Below are 27,950 nucleotides of genomic sequence, written 5' to 3' on the forward strand. Positions count from 1 at the left end.
CTTGTAGAGTTCAGAGTCTAGGGGAGGACTCAATGTGAATTGAATAAGCTAGAAGACAAGCTTTCAGCTCTGTGCTAGACCCTGAGGGGAAGAGGGGTATGGAGAGAAATAGATTGGAAAGCCAGGGTGGAGCCAGATTGGGAAAGATTTTGAAGGCCAGGCTGAGGAATTCTGAATTGATTCTGTTGGTAATAGGAAGCAATTGTAGGGTTTAGCCACATCACATTCTTTCAGGAGACAGAGACTGATGGATTGTTTTCGAATACTGGAGTCACTGGGCAAGAGGTGGGAGGGGCGGGAGGCCAGGAGTTCAGGCCCCACCTCGGCTGCTGGCTGCTGCTCGGGGCACTTGCTCCAGGCTTCCTCCTGCTTGCCTAGGGAGGTGGGCATGCCCGGGAGGGACACGGAGCATGGGCAGGGAGGACTTGGTCCCAGCAGTGAGGCTACTCAGCACCTCTTTCACCATCACATCAGGGAGTCTTCTAGCCTCTGGACCTTCGCAAGCAGGACCGTGGGGTGGACAGCTGGTGGACCCCAGTTCTAGCCCGGAAGCACTGAAAGATGAGGGCAGGGCTGGTAGTGAAAGGAGCTAGTCTGGTCACGCTCTGGGCTTGGCATGCACTGCAGACTGGTTTCCAAATGGTTAGTTAAACACATTGCCCCTTAATTTTTAAACCTATGCATATCTTGAAGTTAAATCAATCCATATGCTTACCATTCATCATATAAACCATCACTATTGCCCCCTTGGGCCAGCCCCATGGCCCATCTAGCCTGGTAAATTGTATCTGGCCTGGGCTCCGGGGGACACGTGGTGGAAGGATTATCGCCCCTAGATCCAGTCTTAGAAGGCTAAGTTGATGCAGAATCTCTGAAGAAATAATATCTAAGGTAATATCTAAGGAACCCAGTGGGAATCTATCATCCTGGAATGTACAAAAACCTATTTTGAAATTATTTTTATTTTTAACCTATGATTTAGTTTCCACGGAGGGACTGATAGCTTCTTGAATTTTGGTTACTGGGCCAGTGGGAGTCAGGATCAGCAGATGGAGAGCAATGTCAATTGACAGATATGAGTAAGGAACCTTCTGAGGCTGCTAAGGCTTTCTCTCAACCCTCTCAAGTCTCCCCTATATAACCACAAGTATGGCTTCTTCACCCCCTGGCTTAAACACAGTCTTCTCAAATATTATAGAGTTTAAGAATAATCTGGAGAATTTGCTTAAATACAGATTCCTGGGCCTTAACACCATCAGAAATTTTAATCAGGAGGGCTAAGGTGGGCCCCAGGGGATTTGCATTTTAACACGCACCCCAGGGGATTCTAATGCAGGTGGTTCAAGGACAGTGGTTTGAGGAAACTATTCTGCAAACTTTTCATCTCTCAGAGCTCAGTCATGCCTTCTGAGAAGCAACAAAGGAAGCAGAAGCTCTGGACACATTTGGGGGGAACCCTGTTAAGCTTGGAAGTTGTGCGTTCCAGCTCTACCATGCTATAGTCAGAATGGAAGTTCCTGCCCGTACCTTCTCCTCGTCAGCGGCCATGCTCATGCACAGACCCTGCCTGGCCTTTGGGTGGTTGTCCAAACTGAAAGCTGTAGGGCATGTGAGTGGGTGTAGGCAAGCCACTCTGACCTGCACAGATTGCAAAGCCAGAGCCTAGGAAGACAGAATTTGCACAAAACACTTCTGGGCTGCCAGTGGGGAGAGCAGGTTGGATGATGCTGTTTCCTCTGTGAGGAGGAGGTCCTAAATTTCAGGGCTTTAGTTCCTGGGATGTACGGAGGGGAAATCCTAGTTCCTTAAAGTTCTCGGGAGTAGGGAGAGGTAGGAACCATTTTTAGGAGAGGTGAAATTTTCCTGGATAATCTATGATGTTTCACTTGAGGTTCTGCCATGAAGAGTCTCCAGCTGTTTGCACTGCTCCAGCTGGACTCGGGGCTGAGCCGGGGACAGGTACCTGGTAGAGGCAGTTCTCAAAGGCCTGTGTTGAAACAATCATGTGCAGTCACCGGGCAAAATGTCCTTTGCTGAAGCAAATACAGTTTTGCCCTCTGGAATGATCCAGCCTATATAATACCCAGGAAGCCTGAAGGCTCTGGCAGAGGCCCCTCCCCCCACTCACCTGGCTCAGTGGGTTGTGGGGCCAGCTAGTCTGAGACATTCTCTACCCTGGAGTTCCCTTGATTTACCAAATCAGGACAGACTTTCCTCTTATGAGGAATTAAATATTTTCTGCAAAAACTCTGAAGTCGGCAGTCTACCCTAGGACAATTTAAACTGATTTATACATGTGTATGACACATGTATATAGACACCTGACTTCTTACCCTAAAGACCCTTTCAGCAAACCAGTAATATGACCAAGCCTGGGGCCAGCCTGCCGTTCTACTAAGAAGTAATTCCATCGTGAGGAAAGCCGTCTGCTCTAGGCAGCCGGACAGCATTTTATGGGGACATGTTTGGAGGTCCCATGTATACATCACATTGTCAGCAGCTGGTTCCAACAGGTGTTATTACTCCCATTTTAGAGAAGGGAATACTAACTCTCAGGGAGCCCCTTACCCTTTGTTTCTCAGAACACAACAGAAGAGGCTGGAAATAGAATCCAAGAGTTGGGATTCTGGGCTTTAGGGTATTTCTTTTCTGGAGGTAGGATAGCTTCGTGGTTATGGGTATGGGCCCTGCATTTAGTGTCCTTGAATTCAAATGCCAGACTTGCCATTTATGAAATGGGTGACGTTGGGCAAATTGCAACATGCTGTATCTCCAAAATGGGTTGCCGTGAGGATTAAGTAAACTATTTGGGGCATGTAGAACATTGCCTAACACATAGTAAATACTCAGTAGAGAGTGGATTTTATTCCCGCTCCTTCCTTAGCTCCTGCTAAGGAAGCATTGCTCCTAGAAATCCTGACCAGCCTAGTCCTGGATATGCTGCCACCTAACTCTCTCCAAGGTGAGCTGTCTGAGGTCACCTCGATGCTAATAGGACCTCTTCTTGTCTCCACCTCAGGGGGAATTTTTGCACACCATTTATTATCATATAATACAATGCAATATAATATCATACATAACATAACATAATATGATAGGTAGGTTAACTTGGAAACCCTGAGGCGGACCGTGGATGGATGGATAGATGAATAGATACATTTGTACTAAGTATACATACATTATATCATTCTATTGATTTGTAAAAAGTTCCTGGTCTGCCTGGCTGTAATGAGATTTTTGAACTTTGCGTGGCGATCAATGAGTGGAATATTATTGGCCTGGAGAATTGATATACCTGCTCTCAGTGGCTTGTTCTGCTCGCAGGCTGCCCCGGCCCCCCAGGTGTACGATTCCAGCAGACACTTAACCTTTTTTACAGTGTCATCAGGCTAAAAGGAATCTAATAGTGACACAGGACTTGTGCTCAGCACTCTGCCACTATTGCTTTCCTGTCACAAATAATTTATAGCCTTCTATTTCCATCCCTGAGCCTGCACCCCAGCCCTGCCTCCTGCTTTCCCCCAGCTCCCAGGAATCAATAACCTCACACAGCCACAGTGGGACTTCAGGGTGCAGAGAGACAGACAGACAGACAAAGAGAAGGGAGACCGACAGAGGGGCAGAGAGAGCCACGGGGGAGAGAGACAGAATGAAACACGGAGGAAGGAAGGAGATGAGGAGGAGGAAGTGGGAGAGGGAGGAGAATCAGAAGAGGAGTAAGGATCTCCCTGGCGCTTTCTTAGAACGTGGAGAGCTCCTCAGTTTCTTCATGAGTTTAGCAAGCTGTTAATAGGAGACTCATTACATGCTTTCATTCTAACTCACAGAGCTGATGAAACTGTTTTGATCTCCAGCTTGGCGGGAGGTGGAGGCCTCCTGGGAATTTAACCAAAGAAAGAGTGACTTCACCTGCCTTGTCATCTATACTCGGAAATGCTGTCACAGCCCCCTGGCACCTGCTGGGCCCCAAAGGAGCTGCTGCTCATACTGTCTGTGGATCCCTCCCAGGGCTCCCAGGCAGGGGACCCTCGTCTGTCTTGCTGAGAGTCTCTCTGATGCACCTGCTTTGGGGTCAGGCTGTAACACCTGCTGTGGCTGCTTCGGGTCTTCTCGGCGCTCCATCCGGGGCCTCCATAGCAGCTGCACTGACCAGGCTGGACCGTGTTGGGCGGCGAGGCCTCCTGCTTGCACCGGGCTCGGTCCCTGGAGAGAAGGCAGCCGGTCCTGATGGTCACCCATAGGAATACTACTACTACCGGTCGTTGTTATTATTATTAGCATTTGCATTTATTGAGCCAAGCGTCATACTAACCACTTGACGTGCATTATCTCATTTAATCCTCACAACAATTCTAGGAAGTGGGCAGTATTATTATCTTACTTTGCAGATGAGGGAGTAAGAAACTGTCAGGGGTTTCACAATAGTAACAGAGCTGGGACTCAGACTCAGGCAGACCGGGCCCAGAGCACATCCCCTTCCTCCCTTTGCCCTAGTCACACCCTTGCTAAGTTCCTCAAGTCCCCCATGCTGGGCCTAGGCAAAGCCAGGGAAAGGGGGGGAGGAAGGGTGCATCCCTGTGAAGGAGAACATGCTGGAAAGAGAAGTGGGGAACAGGGGTCCTGACAGGGCCGTTTTCCCATGGCAACAGGAAGAGAGATGGCCTCCAGGACTCCCCACTGCTTCCCCCCCACCCAAAGATCCTTACCTGCAGACTTGACTTGAAGGCCAGACCTGCCTGGGGCCTTGGAGGCCATACATGTGTCTGGCTGACCTTGCAGTACCAAGAATGAAAAAGATGGGAAAAGAAGGAGGAGAAATGGGGAAATAATATCAGACAATCACCCAAAGCAATGCTTCACTTTATCCTTTTAACCTCTGGTGATAATCCCATGAGTTGTCGGGTTGTGTACGGGATGCAGGTCGGCAATCGATAACCACCAGGTATCCATGATCCCAGTTCTTAAATTTCCAGAGGTCAGCTCTGGGGACTAGTAAGTGCCCACTGCTTGGGGGGCACGGATGGATACCAAGAGTATTAGTGACTCACGCAGGCACCCTGCCCAGCTCCTCTCCCGTGGACCCCCAAACCGCTGTCAGGGAGTAGTGATTTTCCATCACTTGCTGCCTCAGCTAAATCTACACCAGTGCCCCAGGGGTCAGAGGCTCTGGATAACAAAGATAGAAACTCCGCAAGGCCAGCCAGTTATCTGAGTCAACCAGCCCCAGCCCTGCGACTCCCTTAGTCCAGGGCTCATCAGCCCGCAGGCTAGAGCCACCCACAGCAGACCCAGTGAGATCCCAGAAGCTTTTGCTGCAATGAGTTCAGAGCAGCTGCTTTGAGCTGCATAGCCTCCCTCTAGACTTTTCCTATAGACCAGTCTAAATGGGCCTTGGCTACCGTCTGATCTTTCCCAGGGTGATCACGCTCCACACCTTCCTCCAGCTCAAGGGAGATGAGCTTCCCTTCTGCTGTGCTGAGAGAGAAGAGCTGTAAAAGCGCCTTTTCAAAGCTTTTGACCGCCTCAGCCTGTACCATCTCTTGCTAGATCCTCCCGGTGCGTCTCCTTGTTCTGCCTCGTTCTCTCGGTTGTTCCGCATTCTGCCAGGCAACTTCAGGCTCTGCCCTTCCCCCCACCCCATTCTTCCCCCGTTCTTCCTCTTCAGCCTGCCAACATGTCCGGGTCTTTCCTACCCTAAACTGCCTTCCCTCCACTCAGCTGCCAGTTCCATCCACTGGCTTCCACACCTTCCTCTCCTCTCCTTTTCTACAAACTTCTGAAGGCACTAGTCTATTTTCACTGCCTCCCTTACCTCCTATTCACTCCCTAACCTCTTTCTGTCTGGCTCCAGTTGTTCCAGTCGCTTTGTTGAGACCGCCGTCCCCCAAATTCCCAAATCTGTGCCTCTTCTTATTCGCACTTCCCTCCAGTCTTTACATTGTCATTGATGCTGTGAATTATATTCTCCTTCTGGAAACATTCTTCTCCATTGACTTAGGTGAAACGGCCCAATCCTGGTCCGGCCATTTCCAGTGTGACCAATTCTGAGCCCTCTGCAAGGTCAGGCTCTTTTCCCCCGCCTATGAAAGTAGGTGCCCGCCAACACCCGCTCCTTCGGCCCCTTGTCTCTATCAACACTCTTTTTCCCTGACAGTCTTAGATCTGTGTCTGCCATGCCATCTGGACGCTCCCCTACCACCCCAGACACTGCATGTCCAAAACAGAACCAGCCACCTCCCTCCCTCTCTCCTCCTGACAGCGGTACAAACCACCAGCCTTGCAGGTACCCAGAATTGAGAGTCTTAGAGCCGTGGTTGACTCTGGTTAGTTGCTAAATCCTGGTCATTCCGCCTTCACGGTCTCTTGCAGACTCTTTCCTTTCTTTCCCGAGACCTCGTGCCTGCATGTTGCTTTACCAAGATCTCTAGTTTCGAAATCCCTCATGGCTTGAGACTCTCTAACCCTGGTTGCTGCACGTTGAGAGAAGTATGACAAAGTCACGAAAAAGCACCCATTTTAGAGACTGCGTTCTGCCTCTGCCCTCCCCAACAGTGTGTGGTCTTGACTAAGCCACTTAACCTCTGTCAGCTTTGGTTTTCAACCTGCAAAATGAGGATAGTAGTATCCACTCTGGAGGTTGTTGGGAGAAGGAACAGTAGTATGTATAAATAATATAAATTGCATATAATACTGGCACCTACTAGATGATCGACAAATGGAAAATCACTCTTTATCATCGTCACTTCCAAGTTTCAGCCTTATTTCCTCTTTCTCCTTTATGTAACTCCACTGTTCCTGGCTGACCGGTTTGGGCTTTAACCGCTAAGACTCACTCGGCCTCCATGCTTTTCTTCTATTTCCCTCCAGCACCTGCTTATAATGCCCCCACCCCCACCCCGCACAGCTGCTTTGTTCATCTTAGAGCCGTAGTATTTTTCACTGGGAACGAGACCTTCGAGATCCTGTAGTCCCACCTTTTTACTTTACAGCTGAAGAAACAGAGGCCCCGAGAGGTAGAATGATGAGCCCAAAGCTATTGTGGCGGATGAGAGGCAGAGTCAGAAGCAGGACTCAGGGCCCCTGCCGAACTGCCTGCTGACCTTTCCACTCTCCTCCATGCCTGGGGTCCCTTCATCTGTTCATCCCTGCCCTCCTTTGAAGGTCTGTGTGAAGATCCACCTCCTCAGGGACTTCTTTCCTAGTCCGCCACCTGCAAGGGGCTGGATTCCTCCTCTGCCTCCTTCTAGCGTTTACTGCCAGGCCCCTCGGGGCTCCTTAGCTTTCTCTGGGTGTGTGTCTTCCCTCTATCCAGCTTCGTCTCCGGCACGTGAGGCAGGCGCCTTATCTCTACTGCCTGTGAGCGCTCACTTAAACCAGAATGGAGTCCGCTCATGGCTTCTGACTCACCTGGCTGGTTTGGGTGAACTTGGCCCACACGCCGCTGCGTAGGGAGGGGCAATGCCACGGGAGAAGTTGCTTCCAAGGGTACCTATTCTTTTTTTTTTTTTTTTAAGATTTTTTATTTATTTATTTGAGAGAGAGAATGAGAGACAGAGAGCACGAGAGGGAAGAGGGTCAGAGGGAGGAGCAGACCCCCCCGCTGAGCAGGGAGCCCGATGCGGGACTCGATCCCAGGACTCCGGGATCATGACCCGAGCCGAAGGCAGTCGCCCAACCAACTGAGCCACCCAGGCGCCCCCAAGGGTACCTATTCTGACTAAGGGGCGGCGGGGAGCATTCCTTGGTCTTGGCCCCAGCGTTGGTCTTTTGCCTCACCGAGCCGTGGGCTCCTCAGATCACTGACAAGCAGGCCCAACCCCAGCCCTGGGATGTTTGATCCCGCCCCTCACCCCGGAGTGCACAGGGTGGGTGCCAGGCTTTTCAACTAGGCTGGTAAAGAAGCTGTGATCTGAGTAAGACCCCAGAAAAGCGGATCATTGGGCCAGCGAGCTGGGCAGGGACAGGGCAGTGAGTGGGCTTAGGAAGAAGTTGTTCAGGACCTGGCATCTGGCAAAGGGGCCGTGTGATGTGCTGAAATCTCAGGGACAAAAAGCACCACCTGTGACCCAGCCCTTTCCTGGCTATTTCTTTTTAGCTCAAGACACGGGGAAATCTCACCCTGTCCCCCAACTCTAGAGGACTGTGATACAGTCCCAGTAGGAAAGCCAGCCCCAAAATGATCTCCAGACCCAGGGAGTCCTGTTGCCAGGAGGAGATATGGTGTGGTTGAGGAGGGAAGGGTGGGCAACAAGCCACCAGGGCAGCCCCAGCCCCAGAAAGGGGAAGAATGCCGTGCTGCACTCACCCTGCTGCCCCAGTCCTTGCCGCCAAAAACCAAGCCGCAGCTCAGATGGTGCGCAGCGCAGGAGAGAACACCCACCCCCTCTGCCCAGCGGTGCTGGGCTGGATCCGCGGAGCCACCGGGAGGGAAAGCACATGTCTGGCAGCGGTCAGTGAGGGCAGGGGCACAGGGAGCAGATGGATGAGGAAGGAGCTGGGGAGCTTGGGAGAGCCCCTCTGCAGGGCTGGGCTGGAGCTGGGGCAGGCAGGAGCAGGTGTGTGACGTGTGATGCTGTCGTGACACTGTTGCAGGATCATCAGGACCAAAGTTCAGCAGCCTTTCCACCCAACGCCGGATGGGGCCGGGACGGGAGTGACTGCCCCTGGCCACACCATCGGTAAGAGGTCTCAGGGAAGGGAGGAAGCGGGGCCCCACCTAGGAGAGCCAGGCACCCCCCCCCCACCGCCGAACAGCCCACCTGCCCACCCACCTGGAGTCCCAGGCCCCCTTTCCCAGCCCCCACTCTCCCTGAGCTCCTAGAGGTCGGGATCTCCTCCAGAGACTTGCTCACCAGGACTGCTCTCTGCCTCCTGCCCACATCTCCTTGCAGCTCCTTGTCTGTCTCTCTGTCTCTGTCTCTGCCTCTCTAAATCAAGACTTTCCTTTAGCTTTTCTTCTCCTCCTTCCTCCTCCTTCCTCATCGTTTGTTTTTATCTGATTCTGTCTCCACTTGCCCTTTTCTTTCATATCTACCTTCTTACTGCATTTTGTAATTTTTAAAATTCTTTCTCTCTTCTCCCCTCCTCTCCCTTCTCTCTCTTCCCTCCTCTCTCTGCCTTTCCCTTTCTCTTTTCTCCTCTCTGCCCGTGTGGCTCTGGATCTGTTCCCATCCCTCTGCTCTGCTCCTCAAGGCCTCTTTCCTCTGAACCCATCTCTTCTTGATCTATCTGTCTCTCTTCCCTCCCCCTGTAACTCTCTGCTGCTCCAGCCTCCTTATTTACTGCTGCTTGCTCATGGCCTCTCAGAGACATGACTGAGGGCCACCAGAACACCAGCTAACGTCCCCTCCCATAGGGTCTTCCCTTTGACGCAAGGGCGCTTGGTGCTGCTAGTAGCCATAGATGAGGCCTGGGGCGTAAGGGGCTGAAATGTGGCTATACTTCTCCCGCTGCCCCTCTTGGCAGCTGTCCCCTTCTCTCTCGGCCAGCAGGAAGTAGAAGTGGCTGGTCCCAGCCCTCCTGAAGTTGGCAGGAGCCACTGTTTCTGAGGCCGTGTTACAGTGTGTGCCGGGAGGGAGGGTTGGGCCAGGCTGTACCCTGAGTTGATCACCTCAGAGTGAATGTTTTCACTAGTCTGTGCCCTGAGGGAGGAATTAGGAACTTCTCAAGTGATTTCAAGACCAGAAGCAACTGGGAGAGACGAGCTGTGGCCTCCTCGGGAATATCACGGCCATTCTTGTATCTCCTAGAGGGTCAGAGACAGATCCTAGAAAGCCACAGCCTCGGAAACAGGATCGGTAAGGGCCAGCCCAGGACGCTAGAGAGAGTGAGCTGGGGTTTGTTTAGAAGGGTTGGCCCGGCCCCAGGGATTGGTGAGCTGTGCTCCCTGCAGAACCACCGAGTCCGTCTCTAGATGAGTCAGTGTTGGTGTGTCCACGTATCCTCGGGAAGTGAGTTTAAGGGCCCAGCGAAGTCTCTAGGGCTGTGGAGAAGGCCTGGGGTTGACTGGTCACCACTTAGCCTGGGGCTTGACAGAAGTGAAGAGCCTGCACTGTGTATAGCCATGCGTTTCCCTCTAAACCTCAGAGGACGAAGGGGAATAGGGACTCCCCATCCCTCTTACTGCCTCTGCTTCTCTCGGCCCCCAGCCTTGGGGCTTTGGCCTGCGATCACAGCTGTTATCCTGATGGCATTTCCTCCTTACTCTCGTCCAGTTCCCAGTACGGCCTCCCCTCCTGTTTCCAGCGCCTCCAATGATCCAGTGGGATCCTACTCCATCAACGGGATCCTGGGGATCCCTCGCTCCAATGGTGAGAAGAGGAAACGTGATGAAGGTAGGGAGGAGGGAAGAGGCTTGGCTTCCCTGTGCATGCTTTGTCCTTGGACTCAGAGCTCCGGTTTCGGCCCGGCTTCGCAGCTGCTCTGCTGTGAGATCAGTTTTAGTAGCAAAGCCCAGGTCCCCCTACTGTCCTGCTGGCTCCTGGAAAGGGAGGCGGGCTGCTGGTAGGGCCCTCAGCTTCACCATCTGCTCAGCAGCCTCAACGGCCTCATCTTCCGCTGGGACTGCCCCTAATATCCCCGTGGGGTACCAGGGGAGGAGCATGAACCATGTAACACCTTGGGAGCGTTCAGGAAGTTGGGGGACAGCTGATCTCTGACCCAAGGATGAAAGGCCGATCTGCCCTTGTTCTTACCTGATCCCAACCCATCAGAAGATGGAGGTGTGATGTCACGTGCAGCTGACCCGGGTGTCCTTTCTCTGTGGCACATGGATTCTGCCCCCCATTGAAACCACTCAGGGAGCTGGACTCTTCCCTACGGGAGGAGACACCACTCAGGCTCCTCCCTGGCCCTTCCCCCGCATTCCCTATAGTGCCTCAAGGTGCAGCCCGGCTGTTAGGCAGGGAGTTCAGGGGAGGGAGAAATGAATAGGAGGAAGAGAGGGGAAAGGACACGAAGAGGGAGTGGTGGCCACAAGCTTGGGAGAAGGCATTTTATAAATGTTGAGACATGAGGGGTCCCTTGGTGACCATCTGGTTCTCTTCTGATGAGGGAAGGGCTCAGGGCACAGGGCCGGCAGGCCCAGACCAACGGAGACACCAGTGTCTGGAGCCTACTTCCTGTCCCAGTCCCATGGTCCCTGCTAGGGAAACAGTAACCTTCTGGTCTAGGGAGGGTGTATGATTTTAAGGGTATCTCCCACGAAATAGACAGAATCCTCTAGAGATGAGCATAAAGGGGGACCACATATCCCATTAGCCTGGACAGTCCCAATTTATGCCTTTTGTCTCTGCATCTTGGCCAGTCAGCATCTCTTTTTTCTCTCAAAAATGTCCTGTTTGGACAATCAATCACATGGCCATCCCAAGCATAGACAAGCCCTTGATTGGGGCAGCATTAGAGGGTAAGGAACAGAGAAAAGGGACAGAAGTGAGATTCCCTGGGCCCAGGCTGAGGGCAAAGAGAGTGTGAAAGCCCCGGTCTCCAGCAAAAGGGACCGAGCATGGGAGAGGCCTAGGTCTGGCAAGACAGTGATGACCTGGTGCTGGCCTCCTTCCAGAAGCCCTAATAGCCTCGTTTCACAGGGAAACAGCTTGTCTGGCTCTATTTCTCCTTCTTCCAAAATATCCAAACCCATTTGGCTGCCACGGCCTTTGCCACTCACTAAATTTCATTGTGGTGGTTTTGGCGGCAGCCCCTGATGGGCAGGGGGAGGCTTCGGGAAAGGCGCTAGGTCCCCGTTCTCCCTGGGGGCTTCCCACACTCCTCTTAGCCAGGCGCCCTGGCACCCTGAGTGGTTTGGAAGATTCTTCCTCAGGCCCCAAGAGTTTCCCCTTTCACCACCAGCCCCTGCCTTTTTTAGAGTGTGAGATGTCCAGCAGGCGGGGTAGGGGGAGGCCACAGGAACCCTCCCCTCCGCTGCCGCCGTGTACTCTCCCCTATTGGTCTGCGGTTGGGGCCAAGCATGCTCTGTTTCCTGGACTCCTATGGGCCATAAGAGCAGGCCAGGGGTAGGGAGGCACTGGCAGGAGGCTGTGGCCACCCAGGGTCAGGCCCAGCCGGCCCAGAACAGAGTGCTCTCCTCCTTGCAATTGATCACATTCATTGTTTCAAGTCAATTCAATTCAGTGAACCTTTCCTGTGCATCAGCTGCAAGAAAGGCTTGAAGACCCCAAAGCAGAACAAGATATGATTCTTGTCCTTAAGGAGCTTATAGTCTAGTGGGGCGTGTAAATCATGTGAGCCCAGAGAGCAGAAAGGCCCATCAGATAGCTGTGTTGTGATGGAGGTCTGGGCTGCAGGCCACGGGAACTCAGAGTCAGGAGGGAGTAGCCTGGCAGAAAGGGCTGCATTTCGAGGAGGGGCCTGAAGGATGGGTCAGGGGCATGTTCAAGGACAATGGCAGTGTGAAATTCTACCTGGTAGACTGAGCCTTGTGACCAGAGGGTGCTATGGTGGGGAAGACGCAGGCGTGCTCTGGCAGGGCTGAAGGGGCAAGAGGGAAGGGCCGGAAGGGAAGGGGAAGTACATGGGTTAGGGCCACAGGAGATCAGGCCAAGACCGGAGCGTATAAGGAGTCTGGACTTTTTTCTGCAGGCAGGAGTAGCCACTGAAAGTGTCTGAGCAGGAAGGGAGAAGAGCAGGGCTGGGTTTGGGAAGACCATCCTCCAGCAGGCTGACCATGATGGCAGGGGACATCTCAGGAAGCAATTGGCATCTTCTAGGTGAGGGGTCATGGGGGCTCTCAGTTTCCTCTTACTGCTTAAACACTTACCTCCTGGGCCTAGCCAGGGGACAAGGAAGACCCGAGGCCCTACTTCTTTTGGGGGGGATGGTTCTCTTGCCTTGACTCTGGCTTTCCCTGAGCAATCGCAGACCAGAGGGAGCTAGCCTTTCCCTGGTGGAGGCCAGCACCTGTGAGCGAAGCCAGTTCTCTCCGACCTGCCCCCCATCACACCCCGGGCCGCCACACACACTTGACCTGTCTGATCCAGGTGGAAGGGAGAGGAAAAGAGAGAGCAAAGGCGGACCTTTCACAGCCCTGCTCCCCTCCCCCATCCTGGGTGCCTCCAAGCAGCCAGGTCCAGTTTGCATTCGGGAGCAGCTCGGATGATTAAGAATAGGAGAGATAATTATGTGTCAAGATGATGTAGCCCAAGTCTGCAGTCGGGCCAAGCTAGCACAACACCTGGCAGGCCTTTGCAGGAGGCAGCCCCAGGCGTGGGCTCCACACACCCAGGTGTGTCCTTCAGATACTGGGCCAGCACCGCAGGCTACGAGTGACTTGGGGCGCTGAGGGGCGCTGGGATGGGAACGGGGGTACATGTCAAGGGACTAGACCTCCAGGGGCGGAGGGGCACATCTCCCTCCAGGAGGACCCTGCCGCCCCTGCCAGGCTGGCCCCCCTTTGGCCCCACGCACTGGGGCATCTCTCTAGAAGTGCCATGCCCCGGGGGCAAGCTGTGAGCCTCCCTGTCCTCAAGGAAGCCGCTCCCGCTCCTGCCTCTGGGTACAGTTCGGCCTATTCTTCAGCTCTAACAATGTCACGGTGGTGGGCATTAGCGAGGACAATCACTGCAGCGTGTGCTGCCATTATTGGAGACAATCTCAGCAGTAGCTGCTGGCGTTCACAGTGCTAATACCCAGAGCATTACTGGCATTGGTGCTCGGAATATGGACAAGCGTTATTAGTATCTGCAGCAATCATATCTGTGGGGATATTAGTAAAGGGCCGATCAGCTGTGACTCTGGGGAAAAAGGGAACTGACAGTGACTGTGAGCCTGCCCGAGACGCCTCCTCACGCCCTGGCCGTCGGAAGTATGGAAGAATCCGCAGACTTTCCTTTGAGAAATGTGCTAGTCAAGACGCCTTAACACTGCCCACCCACCTGGGTCCAGAAGCTCCCAGAATGAGGCAGGAACCAGGGACAGATGAGGAAGCTATGTCATGAAGCATCCAGAAGACAGGCTGTCCGTCAGTCTGAGAAGGTAGCTCCCCAGTTAGTACCCTGCTAAGATCCTTACCTCTTTTTGGCTACAATTTTGGGTGAGTATGTCAGGGTCCCTTGAAGGGACACTGCTTCCCTGAATGCTGCGTGCCCTGGTTTATGTGGCTGGAAGACAGAGGCTGTTGTCTTTTTTCAGGCTGGAAAACCAGAGTCCTTTGCCTTCACCCAGGTGCTTTCGGCCATAGCCCAAAGCGTTGCTGTCCATGCGTGTTGCTGAAGCATAGAGCAATTACGTAACTTGTCCAAAAATCCAAATGAAGTCATATGGTGTGAGTCTGTTGATCTGGGTGAGGGGAGGTGTGTTGGTATCATCCTTTGCCGTGTGGGATTGCAGGGGGCCGTGGTTTTGCATTCCATTAATTCGGTGCACAATGAATTGTGCAGTTGAGAGGTGCCAAACCCGTGCAGGGGTGCATTTGCAGACAGGGCGGGTTGCAGGGAAGCGGCTCAGCCCTGTCGCTGCCTTTAATAGCTCCCTTCTGCTTCGGATGAAGCCGTAACCGGAAAAAGAGGCTTATTTCCTGAGTTAGTTTCCCTCCTCGACGTCCCCGAGTGTGTTCCTCAGGTTGGACATGGAGCAAATGAGGGGATTTGGCCGTGGCAATGAGCAGCACCCGCCCGGTCCAGGAGCCCTGGCTTTGGGCAAGGGGAGGCTGCAGGACCCCCACCCAGCAAGAAGGAGGAGGAGGAGGCCGGGTGGAGGCCAGCAGGCAGTCCCTGGAGTGGCGTGGACGGGCAGTGTGGCTCAGTGGGGAAGGGTGTGGGCCCTGGAGTGAGGCACCCCCAGGTTTGAATCCTGGTGGCTCGGGCAAATCACTTACCCTTCATCAGCTCAGTTTTCTCTCTAAAATGGAGACAGCATCAGCACTCACTTCAGGGGGACTGTGGAGAGGGCTACACAAAAGCACGGATATTGCCTTGAGCCAGCTCCATCTTGGAAGACGGGTCATCGTGGGTCTGCGGGGGAGGACCTAATCGGCAGGTTTATGTTTGGGGGGGAAGTGAAGTCATGTTAGAAGGAAACTTATTTGGGCCCAGGCTCCCTAATCTTGGTGCGGGAAGCTGATGCTGGGACAAGCTCACCGGGATGGGACCAGGGAGTGGGGGAAAGATGTCAGCCACCCATGTGTGATTGGGAGGACCTTTGTCCATCTCTGTGTGGTCATTTGCTCTATGGTTATCTGGGTGGGCCACGTGTCATCTCTTAGCATCCAAAGGCATTTTAGATGTACGTAATTAAATCTAGGACCCCTTCTTTTCTAACATGGAGGCATCCCTCCCTCTACCCATTGCTGTGCATTTCTGCTCTCACATGTAAGTTTATTTATTTATCTAGGGAAATGTGTGTTTGTTGTTTTATGGACACCATGTAATTTTTTATGTGGTTTAAGCAAATGTAGGTATGTGTGTTTTCTACCATTCTGAGATCTTTGGGTGAAAAGGGGCATGGAATGCCATATACTGGGCAGGCATGCAGTCTTCTGGGTAGTGTATATACTTGAATAGACAACCAGATGTGAGCAGGTGCGTGTCCACCAATACTAGTGAGAGGGGAGAGCTGTAGGCCAGGCCGGAGGATGTTAAGGCTCCACGGTCCTGAGACACGGGTGTGCATATAGAGTTTTGCCCAAAGGGCCCAGTAGGCATCACCTTGCATTCTGTAGGCAAATACATGGGCTGTCCTGAGCCTGCCTCCAGGTTTACCTGGGGCCCAAGGCTGGGGAGATGGAGGCTGGGAGCCCTTACACCCTAAGGCTATGTGGGAGTTGTGGCTCAGAAACCTCGAAGCCCTTTGAGGAGGAGCCTGGTCTCCCAATCTCAGGGTCTTGTCCCCAGTCTTCTACCTGCCTGTCTTTTGGGATCTCTCAGTGTCTGTCTGTCTCTTATTTGCTCTAGTCGAGGTATACACTGATCCTGCCCACATTAGAGGAGGTGGAGGTTTGCATCTGGTCTGGACTTTAAGAGGTATGGGGGCCAGAGGGAATATGGTGTGGGGGTCAGGGGAAAGAGCTGGGGCGGTGGCGGTTAGAGACAATTCGGAGAGTGGACTCCTAAGAGCCAGGGAGCGGAAATGAGGAGGTGGGTCAGGCTTCCACTGGGAAACCAAGAGGCTAACAGAGTCTCAGGGCCTGGATCACTTCTGCCACGGGCCACTGCTGGGTTTGGGGGCTGAGGCCCCAGTGGCCTGGAGGGTCAGGCACTCAGTGGATGGGGGGCACTTTTTCCAGCCCTTGGAAAAACAAAGAACAGATCGGGTAGTAAAACAAAAGCAAAGGAGACCTGGAAGCACCTGACAGCCCTAATTCATCATGGCCCAAGTTTTTTCCTGTGTTCCCATTATATTTGTTTGTAAAAGTGGAAATCAATTTTGAAGGTAATTTTCTGGAAAGAATGGAAGGGAGGTGGGAGGGCCGGATAAGGCAGAGATGGTAAAAGGAAAAATTTAGGCCAGGCACAGCCCAGGGGCAGCTCTTGGCAAGGTGAAAGAAAATTGCATATTCAGTCTCCATCCATGAATCTCCCTCACTGCTGCCCGCCTCCTGCTTGAAAACAATGAAGGCTTTTTCCCAACGCTGGGCAGGGCCTCGGTATCAGCCTCACTTTAACTTCAGGGTCATTAATTCCCTGATTATTGAAGGAGAAGAGAGGGTTGCAGCATCGTCAATTTCGAAGGCACACCCCACCCCCATGTGATAGGGCCCTGGCTGGGCTGGGGTGGGGGGCAGCCGGGGTGAGGTGAGGTGTTGTTTCAGAAGAGCAAAGGGGTGGGGAGGGAGGAAATGGGGAGCCAACTGGACTGGGGGGAAGGAAGCCAGGAGGAGGGTGGAGGAAGGCAGTCATTACTGCATACCTCTGTTGTGTTGTTATTGCAAATTAAAAGTAGCATGTTCCACTCCACAGCTATCTTTGGGGAGGGAGGGGCACCGAGGGAGGTGGGGGATCTTATCATTGCTTCTTCAGCAGACCAGCCGTGGTGTCACCGTGTGAGGTGACATTTGAATTTACAATTCCGCTGAGAAAAGCCATTAATTCACAAATTAACATTTCTCCCTCTCCCTCTCTCTTTAACACTCTCTCCCTCTCTCACATGGATGTGCAAGCAATTGAAAAGACAAAGGAAATAGCCTTAAGGAAGAGACTTTACTGCTAGTCTGTCTGTGCTGAGATTGCTCCCCCTGCTTCCAGAGAGATAAACCAATTACCTGAGCAGCCCTGCTCCTGGCCGCCCGCGCTCGCCTCCTCTTGTAGGCCGCCTCCGTGGCCGGATTACACCTGGTGTATCTCATTAATGTAAGCCAGGCGAGCCCTGGTCACCGGCCTCTCTTCCCCACTCTCTTCCTGGAGGGGCAGTGGGAGGAGTGCTGGTGTCAGAAAAGGCAGACAAGGAGGACACCCCCCCAAAAAAGAGAGGCTCCCCCCAACCCCTCCGCCGCAGCCAGGCCCTAGGACTTCGGCGCGCCCGCCGTCCTGGAAGAGGCTGATGGGGGAAGCGGGAAGGCCGCAGGTGAGCGCTCCTTGGGAGGCTGGCGCAGGCGGAGGGCTTGAGAGGCAGAGGCAGGAGCCAGAGCCTGGCTCCCTCGGGCCCACTGCGCCGTTGTCTGTGGCCTTTTGGTCCAGATGCAGAGGGCGGCTTGCATGGGAAGAGCTTCGGGAAGTTTGGCAGAGTATACACCATGGTAGTGGGACAGGATTCAGCCCGAAGGAGCCGGGAGGGGTGCCAAGGAGTGTCCAGAAGACACCTCGAGGCTGCACCATGTTGCAGAGTCCTTAACCGAAACCCAGAGCGTGGGCACAGTTATGTCTGTGTACCTCCTCCTTCCTCCACACCTACGTGCCCAGCCAGCTGCTTCCCTTCGCAAAGGATACCACCCCCTACCGCCCCAGGAGCGTGGAGCCCAGGGTGGGGTGCTCTCAGAACCCTGGCATGAGCTTCCATCGTGGGCAGGAAACCATAGAACCTCTTTTGGCTTTCGCTCTCCTCTAGGCCCTGGCCGGGCACTGTAAGAAAACATTATATTGGCAGAGGGAAGCTGAACGGAGTTCGAGTTTCTTTAAGGAGAGGTACTCTGTGGATTATGGCTGGAATGATATGATTTCACATGCCCGATACCACCCAGCCCAGGTCACATGAGGCAGGTTCTATGAAAGTCCAGAAACCAAATCTACATGAAGGTAGTCATCTGTCTGGACAAGTGCCTGAGTTTAACTGTATCAACAAAGCTCAACTTATGTTCATTTTCCAACAAATCATCAAAACCTGGCTAATGTCCACTCCAGTCCAAGAAAGAGTTAAGGTTTAAAGGTCAGCACTCACTAAGATACCAAAAAAGAAAAAAAAAATCCACTTATGAACACACATTCATTGTTATGATTCTATCTTCCCAGTAACCTGGGAAATTAGACCGTTCGAACAAGAGGGGGGAGATTCTCTATCTTAGATGGATCACGTATTTTAGCCACATTTTCTGGGTACTCTTGGCCATGAGCCTGTTGAACACTGACCATATCGTTATACAGAGGTGGGGGTAGGTTATGTCGATATTTTATTTGGCATCTGCGCGCATATGGGCTTACTTTTTTCTGGAAGTACCAGGGTTTAGCCTGTGTAGTTGACATAGGGGCCTGAATTTGTACATAAATCCCTGTGTTTACACCGGAGACTGGCAGCCAGACCACTAACCAGTGGCTTCCCGGCCAGTCCATGCTGTTGTGGAGAAAGAGTTGTATTTGGTTGTTTGAGGAAGTATGTTGAGATTTAGCACAAAAGAGACTTTCTTCATAAGGTGCCAGAATAGACAGGTTGACCCCTGCCCCCAGGAGAGAATGTACAGGTCTGCCGTGGAGGGGCTGCCTGCCTGTGTCCCTCCACCACTGGAAACTAGGGTGGGTACAGCACAGTATCCCAACTTTCCCAGCAAAGGCCTCAGGTCCTCCCCCCACCCCCTGCATCCGTGCACTCCTGTGCACGTGCATGCACACCCATTTTGTCAGAATCTGTCTTCACCTCCTAGTCTTCCACATGGCGACCCCCTTCTAGCCCTGCAGGTAGGCATCGTTCTCCTTCCTCCACCGGCAAGGGCACCAAGCGAGAAATCCGCTGCCTCAGCTCTGCCCTTCTCCCCCAAGTGCAGACTATGGATGCAGGAGGGAGGAGCCAGGCCCTGCTGCTTCTGGGCTCCCCTCTCCAGGCGCTGCCTCCTCCTCAGGCCAAGGGGCAGCTGGGAAGGGCAGGGGCCTGGGGGACACTTCAGAAAAAGGGTTTGGATGACAGGTAGGCCAGATTGCTGCCTGCCAAAGGAGTGGGTCTGAGCAGCCTCTCTGATCTTGCCGGCTGCCCACGAAGGAGCCCTGAGCTCAGGGCTTCCCTGCCTGCCTTCCTCGGGGCCTCGGTGGCTGCCGGGGCTCTCCGGGACCCTCCCCATTCTGCCCTGGGTGGGGGTGCAAAGGCAAGGAGGCTGGGGGGAGGGCTGGGCCTGACTCTGGGGCTGGGAGACGGATCACGAGCCTCCAAGCCGAGTTGCAGCAGAGCCAGTAATTCAAACCATCCTGACCCTTCGGTGAACCTGAACCTGCTGACCTTGACAACACCAGACAGGGAGGCCTCACAAACCTCAACCTGCACCAAGGCCTCGCCTTCTCTCCCTCCCTTCCTTGGAGCCCCGGGCCCAGCCTCCAGGTGGCTCCTAATTTGGCTGTCCCCAGCAAATGTCAGTATCCCCCCCTCCCTGAAGTGCCCGCCTGCCCCCGTCTCAAAGCACCCTCTGTGCTCTGTCCCACCGGAGACAGTATGCGGGCATCTCACAGGCCCCCTCCAGGGCCAGGCCAAGGAATGCTCCTTTACACAAGGCTTGTACACCTTGCCCATTCTCCTCCTGCCTGAGCCTTCATCTCACGCGCGTGCGCACACACACACACACACACACACGCATGCACGCATGTGCGCACACATGAGGTCTGGGTGCACACAGGGCCAGGGACAAAATGTGACCAGGACAGAGCAGACAGAGGAGGGAGGAAAAGCCCGAGGAAAGCAGCCCCAGGAACCTGCATTAAAGTAAATGCAGTTTATGAAGTTTATGCTTTCCTCCTAGGGAGAGCTGGATTCCATCCAACAGCCTCTCAGAGCCTGGCAAAGAGCTCCTGAAGCAGAAAGTACGGGCAGGAGCTCAAGCAAGCCAGTGACAGAGGGAGGGATGCATGAACTCTCTCTCTCTCTCTCTCTCTCTCTTCCACGGGCTCACACAGATCTCCCTAGGCCCCCGGCCAACTGCAAAGTCTGGATGGAGGGGTGCAGACGGTGTGTTTGGTAGGAGTGACTCCAGGAGCTTCACTTTCCTTCCCTCTCGCCTGCTCAGCCCCCCATCTTCTTCTCCTTTGGTGGTGTGGCCAACCCAGACACATGGGCAGTGTGCCTCCCCCCTGGGCAGATTGGTGGCGTGGCAAGCCAGACAGAGGGCAGCAAGGAGCCCTGTGGCAGCCAGCCTGTGGAAGCCGCTCTGCGTGAGGGGCAGTGCGGACGGTCCTGGGGTGGTCGTTGGGAGGCCTAAGTAGTAAAAGGGACCAGAATGTGGCCTCCCAGGAAGGTGCCTTTTTTCTGACTCTGGGATTCCTTTTCTCTGGTATCATGGTCTAGGCCAACTGGATACCCTGTAGCTACTGAAGACAGCTGCTGGAGTCTCTTAAGGAGAAACAGAGACAGTTTTTTTTTTTTTTTCTGGGAATTCAAAGGAAATGAATGGTTGACAGGGTTAAGGATATGGGCGCTCTCAGAGGGCCTTATAAGCAAGGTGGGATATCTGCCCTTCTAGGGGTTCACGTGTGCATACACTAATATGTAAATGGGCCAGAATCCTTGACTTTGGAGGAAAGGGGAGTGTGGGGTTGGTGTGCCCCTTGCCCCTGTGCTCCGGTGACATGCCTCAGCTGGGGATGGGATGTGGGGAGGGGAAGTCTGTCTCCCTCCTCTCCCGGGGAACTTAGCGTCCCTGTTCAAGTTCCGCCAGGAGCTGGGACAGAGGAGGACAGCAGAGGTAGAATCATCTGAAGCCGGACAGTCGAGGGAAGACGAGTCGAAGGGAAAGTGAAGGATGGGCAGAAATTGCTGATTGTGGAGGATGCTCTGGAAGCCAGGAGATGCCAGGCATGGAGGGAGACAGAAACTGGCCAAGGATGGCTTTCGCCCTTTCTCTCTCCTTTCTCTCTCCTTTCCCCCCCTCCTCCCCTCCCTCCCTCTCCTCATCCCTCCCCTCTTCCCGCCACACATCTTTATTGGTTCCGGTAATAGCGTTGATTTGCATGTCAGGCAAAGCCTTGCTCCACACACAAAAAGAAAACCCCAGCCTCGGCGGCGTGGCAGTGTCAGCTCTCGCTGTTGTTCGACAGTGTAAAATTAAATTAATAAAGCCCCCAACACAGGAAAACATAACAGGAAATTAATGGCCTTTACTGTCGCTCTGATGCAGTCATTTGCAACCCTGCTTTCCGCACCAAAGACTTCATAAATGCAAGCAGTTTCTCTAAACAAGCATACTTAGGGCGGCCTGGTTTGTAATTTTTCGCCTTGCTTGTGTCCTTTGAGCTAACAAAGCCCCCTTCCCTCCTGGCTCCAGAGAGGTTTCTAACTGGTCCTGGCCCCAGCTGGAACCCAGCACCAGGCAGCAGGCCCCAGCCCCTCCCTGAGAGCCCACATAGGTTGGAAGGAAGTCTCCGTCCCGCACAGACAGATGCTCCTTCTTCCCCACCGGTGGTCGGTGGTCGGTGGCCCCACCGGGGAGCCTGGAGCCCTAGCCTCTGCCAGGCGGCCAGCAGGAAGGCACGGCGCCTGCTCTCAAGCAGGAAAGTTGATCACTCTGGGGAATTCACCCACACCCACCCAGGGCTCACTCCCATTTCTCTGTGCAGTTCGATTCTCTCTCCACTACCTGTTTGCTCCCCTCCCATCATTGCCTCTGGTCTTCCCTTCCCTCCAGCTTCATCTCTACCTGCTCAACCCACTCCTACTTCATAGATGGGTCACATGCACTCACTCGGACTGTGTGTTGGCCGTGGGTACTCACACCCTTCTTTGCTACAGGTAACTGGGGGGCTTGGGGAGGAGGGGGGACGAACTTTTTCAGAATGCGGAAAGTAACTGTCCTGGTATAATTCTCTGGAGTTCTAGGTCTCTCTTCTAATGTTTGGTGAGGAAGTATGAGGGCCCTAAATGATCATTCACATCATGCCTCTGTCCTTGGGCAGATTTCCTATAAACCATTTCAGAGTGCTGAGAGTCTGTGGTTTTGCTTTGGTGTCTAAATAGTGGAATATTGAGAAAACTTACACTTATATCTTTGGAGAGCTTTCTATCAGTGTGGGCCCAAGTGCCCAATGTGTTGGGATGTACAAGAGGAACAAATAACTAGGACGTGGGTCTCCAGGCATTTATAATCTACTGGGGGAGACAAGACTATCACACATCAGAAAATAAGCTATTAATTAAATGCTGAACCACGTGGCTGAGCATTCAATAGGAATCCAGGGAAGTGGCTAGAAGAGCGAGCAGGAGATGGGACTTGAGCCCCGGAGTAGCTAGGATGCAGAGAGACTGTCTCGAGAGCCCCCTCCCATGTGGAAGGAGACCAGTGGCTGGGCTAAGGGTGGTGACAAGGCCAAGTCTCCGATTCTTAAAGGTCATCTGGGCTTATCTGCCACTCACATAGAACTCTCCCTTCCTGCAGTGCTGCCTGACAGGACATAGGACATACATGGACAGTTGTCACTGTTGGAAGCACTGCCTTGTACTGAGTCAGGGTAGTGTTGAGGGAAAAACCTTGGAATCCAAACGTCTGGATGTGGGGTCCATCTGCACTCCTTACTGGCTGTGGGACCTTTGGCTATTCACATGATCTCTCTGAATCTCAGGTTCCTCATCTTTAAAATAGAGACAACAATATTCACCACTTAAAGTGATGGTGAAGATCTCCCTTTGACGCCCTCTCTTCTCTCCGTCCCTTCCTCCCTTCTTTCCATTCATCCCGCGTGGCCCCCAGTGGATTTTAGTTTCTCACACGATGTGGTTCCTGCACTGGAGGAAGGTTTCCCACCATACTGGTTATCCATCTCTGAATTCATCCTTGACAGTTAAAGTCTCTCCTACATGCACACTGAACTCTAGAGACAGTCTAGCCAATGCCAAGAACAGTAGACCCATTGCCAGTCTCCATCTGGAGATTCTGCATCCATAATGTAGCCTAAGATTACATTCGATTTTTTTTATCAGCTCTGTCAAACTCAAGATCATATTGAGTTCGTGGTCAACGAAAACCTCGAGATCTTTTTCACATCAATTGCTATCAAGCCAGGTCTACCCCATTGTGCACTTGTATAATTGATTTTTTTTTTAACCTAAACATAGGGCATTCCATTTATCCCTGTTGAATTTCATCTTGTTGGTTTGGGCTCTTAATTCCACCTGATTAAGATCATAAGGATGTTTTCTGTAGCATCATCCCAGTAGGGTTTTTTACAAGAATTTGCCTTGGGGCGCCTGGGTGGCTCAGTCAGTTAAGCGTCTGCCTTCGGCTCAGGTCATGATCTCAGGGTCCTGGGGTTGAGCTCCATCCACAACGGTCTCTCTCTTTAGCGGGGAGTCTGCTTCTCCCTCCCCATCTCCCTCTGTGCTCTCTCTCTCTCAAATAAGTAAACACAATCTTAAAAAAAGGAATTATTTGCCTTTACAATAAAGGAGAGAGTGCCCACCAGTGGAAACCTCCCTCCTGGTTGCAGTAAACAAATGCTTTGGGTACTACTGAGCCCAGCAGCCATCAGCCATTTCACTTTTCTCCATCTCGTCCATAAAATTAGGAAGGGGGTTCTTTGTGAAATGTTAACATCCACAGCATTTCCTTAATCAATAAAAAATGCAACTTATGTTGATGAGCAGATTGAGTGCCTGCTATATATAAAACATGGAGGGACTGATTCACAAAAGTAAATAGAATACAGTTCTTGACTGCAAGAAGCTTCTAATCTAGTAGGGAGATAAATGTACACATCATTATACTAGCAGAATGTGATAGATGCTATGATCAAGGTATAAAGTGCTCTGATAAATGTTTTAAAAAGAGAGAGTGCGCAGTTGCTTCCAACCAGGGCAATTAAGGAGGTTTTGGTGGGGTTAGCGTTGGATCAGAGCATTGATAGCTAATTCATGTGCCACAATTTATATCAACATGTTCTTACCTGGGGCCCACAAATTAACTGTATAACAATTTCTTCTAAAAGATTTCCTGACCCTAGCATTAGATTTATTAGAGCATTATTTGCATAATCCCCCTTTTGCAGGGAAGATGGCATTGGGCTTTGTCACTCATTGCCTCACCCTTTTATTGTGACTTCTCAAGGATTATCAACAAAAAATTTAGGATCCTATCTACTTTCTCCTCCAGGGTCCTGGTAGATGAATTATCTGGGCCGGGGCAAGTTAAGTAAATTGGAATAGATATGAGTTACCTGCCTGGCCCCCTCCTGACCTGGGCAACTCCTGATGGTCCCATTTTGAAGATTCTTTTCTTTGATGGAGAAGACGAAGGCAAGCCGAGGGAGAGAGGGTTGAGAGGTTCTGCCTTCTCTCCCTTTTTTTCTCAGTCTTACTCCCCTTCCCAAGTACTGAACCTAAACCTGCCTTCCTTTTTGTTCTTTCTTCAAACATAGCTACAAAGGCCCTTTTCTGTTGTCTCAGCTTGTTCTGAGCTTTTGTCTTCCTGACAGGTTCATGCTACTCTCATATCTATCCTTGGTTATGGTCCTCTCCTTCCATCTGTTGTGTGTCCTTTTTAAGAGAGGAAAAAATAACTTTTGTCTGATAATAAGTGTCATACATGCTCATTGGAAGATATTTGGAAGATACAGTAAATTTTTTAAAAAATCACCCATAATCTCATCACTAAGAGATAACCACTGTTAGAATTTGGTATATTCTTTACAGTCTTTTTTTTCCTTCTGTGCATATATAATTTTTTTATCAAAATTGGAATGATACTGTACATACAGCTTGTGTCTTGCTATTTTCACTTAACATTATATAGGACCATTTTCACATATCATTAAATATTCTTTGAAAACATGATTTTTTAATGGCTGCATAATCTTCCACTGTTCGGTGTACATGTCCTTTTAAAATCTAGGCTCATCATATTTTAAAGCTTATCCGTGTGCAACAACAATGATTTTCCTTAAATGTCCTTCTCTTTCAACCCCTCCCCCACTCCAGTCCTTTTCCTTTGTCAGGTTGATTATTTGAGCTTGTAGAGGTGGAATTTCATTTTTAGAGCACCCTGTCCTTACAGAATTATACTCCCTTGTAGAATCTCTTGCAATCACACGACTGTTCTTTCCCTCCCCATGTAGCAGTTTGCTTTCCTTAAGTTGGATTCTGTCCAATGCCTCCTTCCTTGGCTACTGTCAACTCTAGACATGCTTGCTTTCTCCCCAGATCGCCATCACTTCCCTTTCATCGGTTTTTGTTTCTCGGTCAGAATTAAGCAGCTTGGAATAGTGAAAAGGGCATTGGGCATTGAGAACCTCATTTCCCATCTTAAAGATGACCAGCTGTGTGACATGGGAAAATTACTCAGCCTTTCTGAGCCTTTTTTTCTTTTTGTCTCTGAGAGGGAATCCGATTAAGTGATCTCCGTGACAATTTGCAGCTGTAAAATGCAATGACACTGAATCCAGAGTAGCAATTTACTTTGTTGCTTCTTTTTTCTTCTAAAAGATAAACTGTTGAGCAAAGCAAGTTAAGAATTTATCAACCTTTGCTTCTGGAATTCTGTTAAATGAATCAGCCAACATTTTTTTTTTTTTTTATCACCTCGGGCCCTATGCTAGGTTTACAAAGATGAAAAAGATGGGTCCCTGCCTTCAAAAATAGTCACAGTTTAGTGGAGAAAACAAACATTAAAAAAACAACTATGATAAAAAAAAATATATATATATATATTAAAAAAACCTATGATACATACAGATTCTAAATTTGGCTCTGCCACTTACTGGCTATAGTAGGTAATTTGGGATAAGTTACTTAACCTTTCCACTCCTTGGTTTCTCCAGGTTACAAACTCAAGCTGCCACAGGCAAATTGCCTGTGTTTGCTTCTGCCTCTTGCATCACTTGTTAGCTGTGTAAACTTAGGAAAGTTCTGGAACCTCTGCACATCCATTTCTTCACCTACAAAATGGGGATAATAATAGAAGCTTCCTGCTTAAGTTCTGGTAAAAATTAAATGAGTTAATATATGTACAATTCTTAAATGAGTACCTAATATATAGTAAGCACTTAATGTTAGTTGCTGTGACTGTAAGGATTAAGTCAGTGTCTATATGTTCCACAGAGTGTCTGCTACTGTAATAGGAACTGGATCGATTTCAGTTATTATTATTATTTCTACAATAGAGATTTGGATAGATGGCTACTGGCACACAGAGAAAGAAGAAATTAATACTGCTGAGGGAGGAACTAGCCACCCCCTGGTGTAACTTTGAGGAAACTCAATCCAGAAAAGCTCATGGGACTTGGCCAAGGCCATGTAGCACGTGAGCCACAAAACCAGGATTTCAACTCAGATGTCACTCCTAGTCCAGTGTTACGTTACTAGATCACTAACGCGGTATAGTGTCCCTAGAGGCACATGGGTGTGTAAATGGGCACAGCAAGACTGAGGTCAGGCAGGCCAGGCACCACCCCCACTCTTCCCCCTACCATGAACTCACGGAGTGTTTAGAAGCTGAGCTTGGTCAAGGAGAGCAGGTGGTCTGTGAAGGCTAGAAGGCCAGGCAGAACCTAGTCTTGCTCAGAGCCTAAACTTTGGGCCATGTTTCCAAGGGCTGCTCTATGCCCTCCTCTTGAGCTTGGCTTGGCCACGGCAGACTCGAAGGTTGTCCGGTTTAAGGATGGGAGGCGAGGGGGAATGTCATGCCATCTCCTTGGACAGACTGGGTTCCCACCAGCACACTCTCCAGCCTGGCTCCTGCAGCCCTTCCCAGCACAGGGCAGCAGGCCTCTCCTCTCTTCCTTTTCCTGTCTCTCTCTCCTTTCCCCCAAGCTTCCCCTCCTCCTTCCTTCCTCCCTTCCTCCCTCCCATCCCCTTTCCTCCCACTCTGTCCTCAATCCCCCCCCCCGCCCCCCCCCCCCGGCCCTGTCCCCTCCCCATGGCTCCAATCCCTACTCCTTCCCGATGGGCAAGCCCGGCGGCCGGCTGGCCCCGAGGGGAGGGCGGGCGGCGCGTGGGGGAGGGGCCGGGCCGCACCGGCGGGCTGCCCTGAATGACAAGCGGGGATATTGATCGCGTTCTGAACTCAGCCCAGCCGATAGAAGGTAATTAATGACTCCATTTGCCTCAGTACCGAGGAGAACAATTGAGTTTGAAACTGCAACAACTGGCAGCTGGGGGTGAACCCCGCAGAGGGGGAAGGTAGTGTCAGAGGAGGCGGAGGCGGACGGCATGGAGCCCACGTTAGCCGGAGCCCCCACCCCAACCGCAGCCAGCCCCTGCCCCTCCAGCGGCCGGCCGCCTGGGGCTGAAGTCGGCGAGCGCTGTTCCGACGTCCTCCGAGCTTTTCTCTCTTCTCCCTCTATCGCTCTTTTGGGTCATTTTCTGTCTCCGGATGAAGTAAGACTAACTTTCCCCCAGACTGCTTCCCCTCTGCTGTGCGATCCTGAACATTTATTTTTACTCTCCCTCAGCTTGTTCCCTCATTTGTAAAATTGAACTAAAGCACCTCAAGCCTGCCTAGTACATAGTGTCCATAAATGATGATGATGATGATGATGATGGTAATGATCTTTGACACTAAAGGCAAATTTGGTAGAGTGGAGAAGGCTTTAGGGTCAGACATCCTGAGTTCAAATCCAGGCTTTGCTGCTTAGTAGTTGGATGATGTTGAACAAATAATTTTGCCTCTC

At 51.8% G+C, this 27,950-nt stretch overlaps 1 protein-coding gene across 4 annotated transcripts in view; it reads left to right on the forward strand.

Moving 5' to 3' along the window:
• PAX2 (paired box 2) overlaps window positions 1-27,950 on the forward strand; it is a 76,552-nt gene that overhangs the window by 22,487 nt on the left and 26,115 nt on the right. For 2 of the 4 annotated variants that reach the window (XM_045876282.2, XM_045876281.2), the window contains exons 4-6: window positions 8,593-8,678; window positions 10,215-10,334; window positions 15,906-15,974. In XM_045876282.2, the coding sequence (XP_045732238.1) occupies window positions 8,593-8,678; window positions 10,215-10,334; window positions 15,906-15,974 (275 nt within the window). The remainder of the gene's footprint in view (window positions 1-8,592; window positions 8,679-10,214; window positions 10,335-15,905; window positions 15,975-27,950) is intronic. The other 2 variants (XM_045876284.2, XM_045876283.2) reach the window with 1 other exon arrangement.

The sequence above is a fragment of the Mirounga angustirostris genome, unplaced genomic scaffold, assembly GCF_029215605.1.
Source record: "Mirounga angustirostris isolate CCGP_5_RB_7025 unplaced genomic scaffold, mMirAng1.0.hap1 SCAF_6, whole genome shotgun sequence".
Lineage (NCBI taxonomy): Eukaryota > Metazoa > Chordata > Mammalia > Carnivora > Phocidae > Mirounga > Mirounga angustirostris.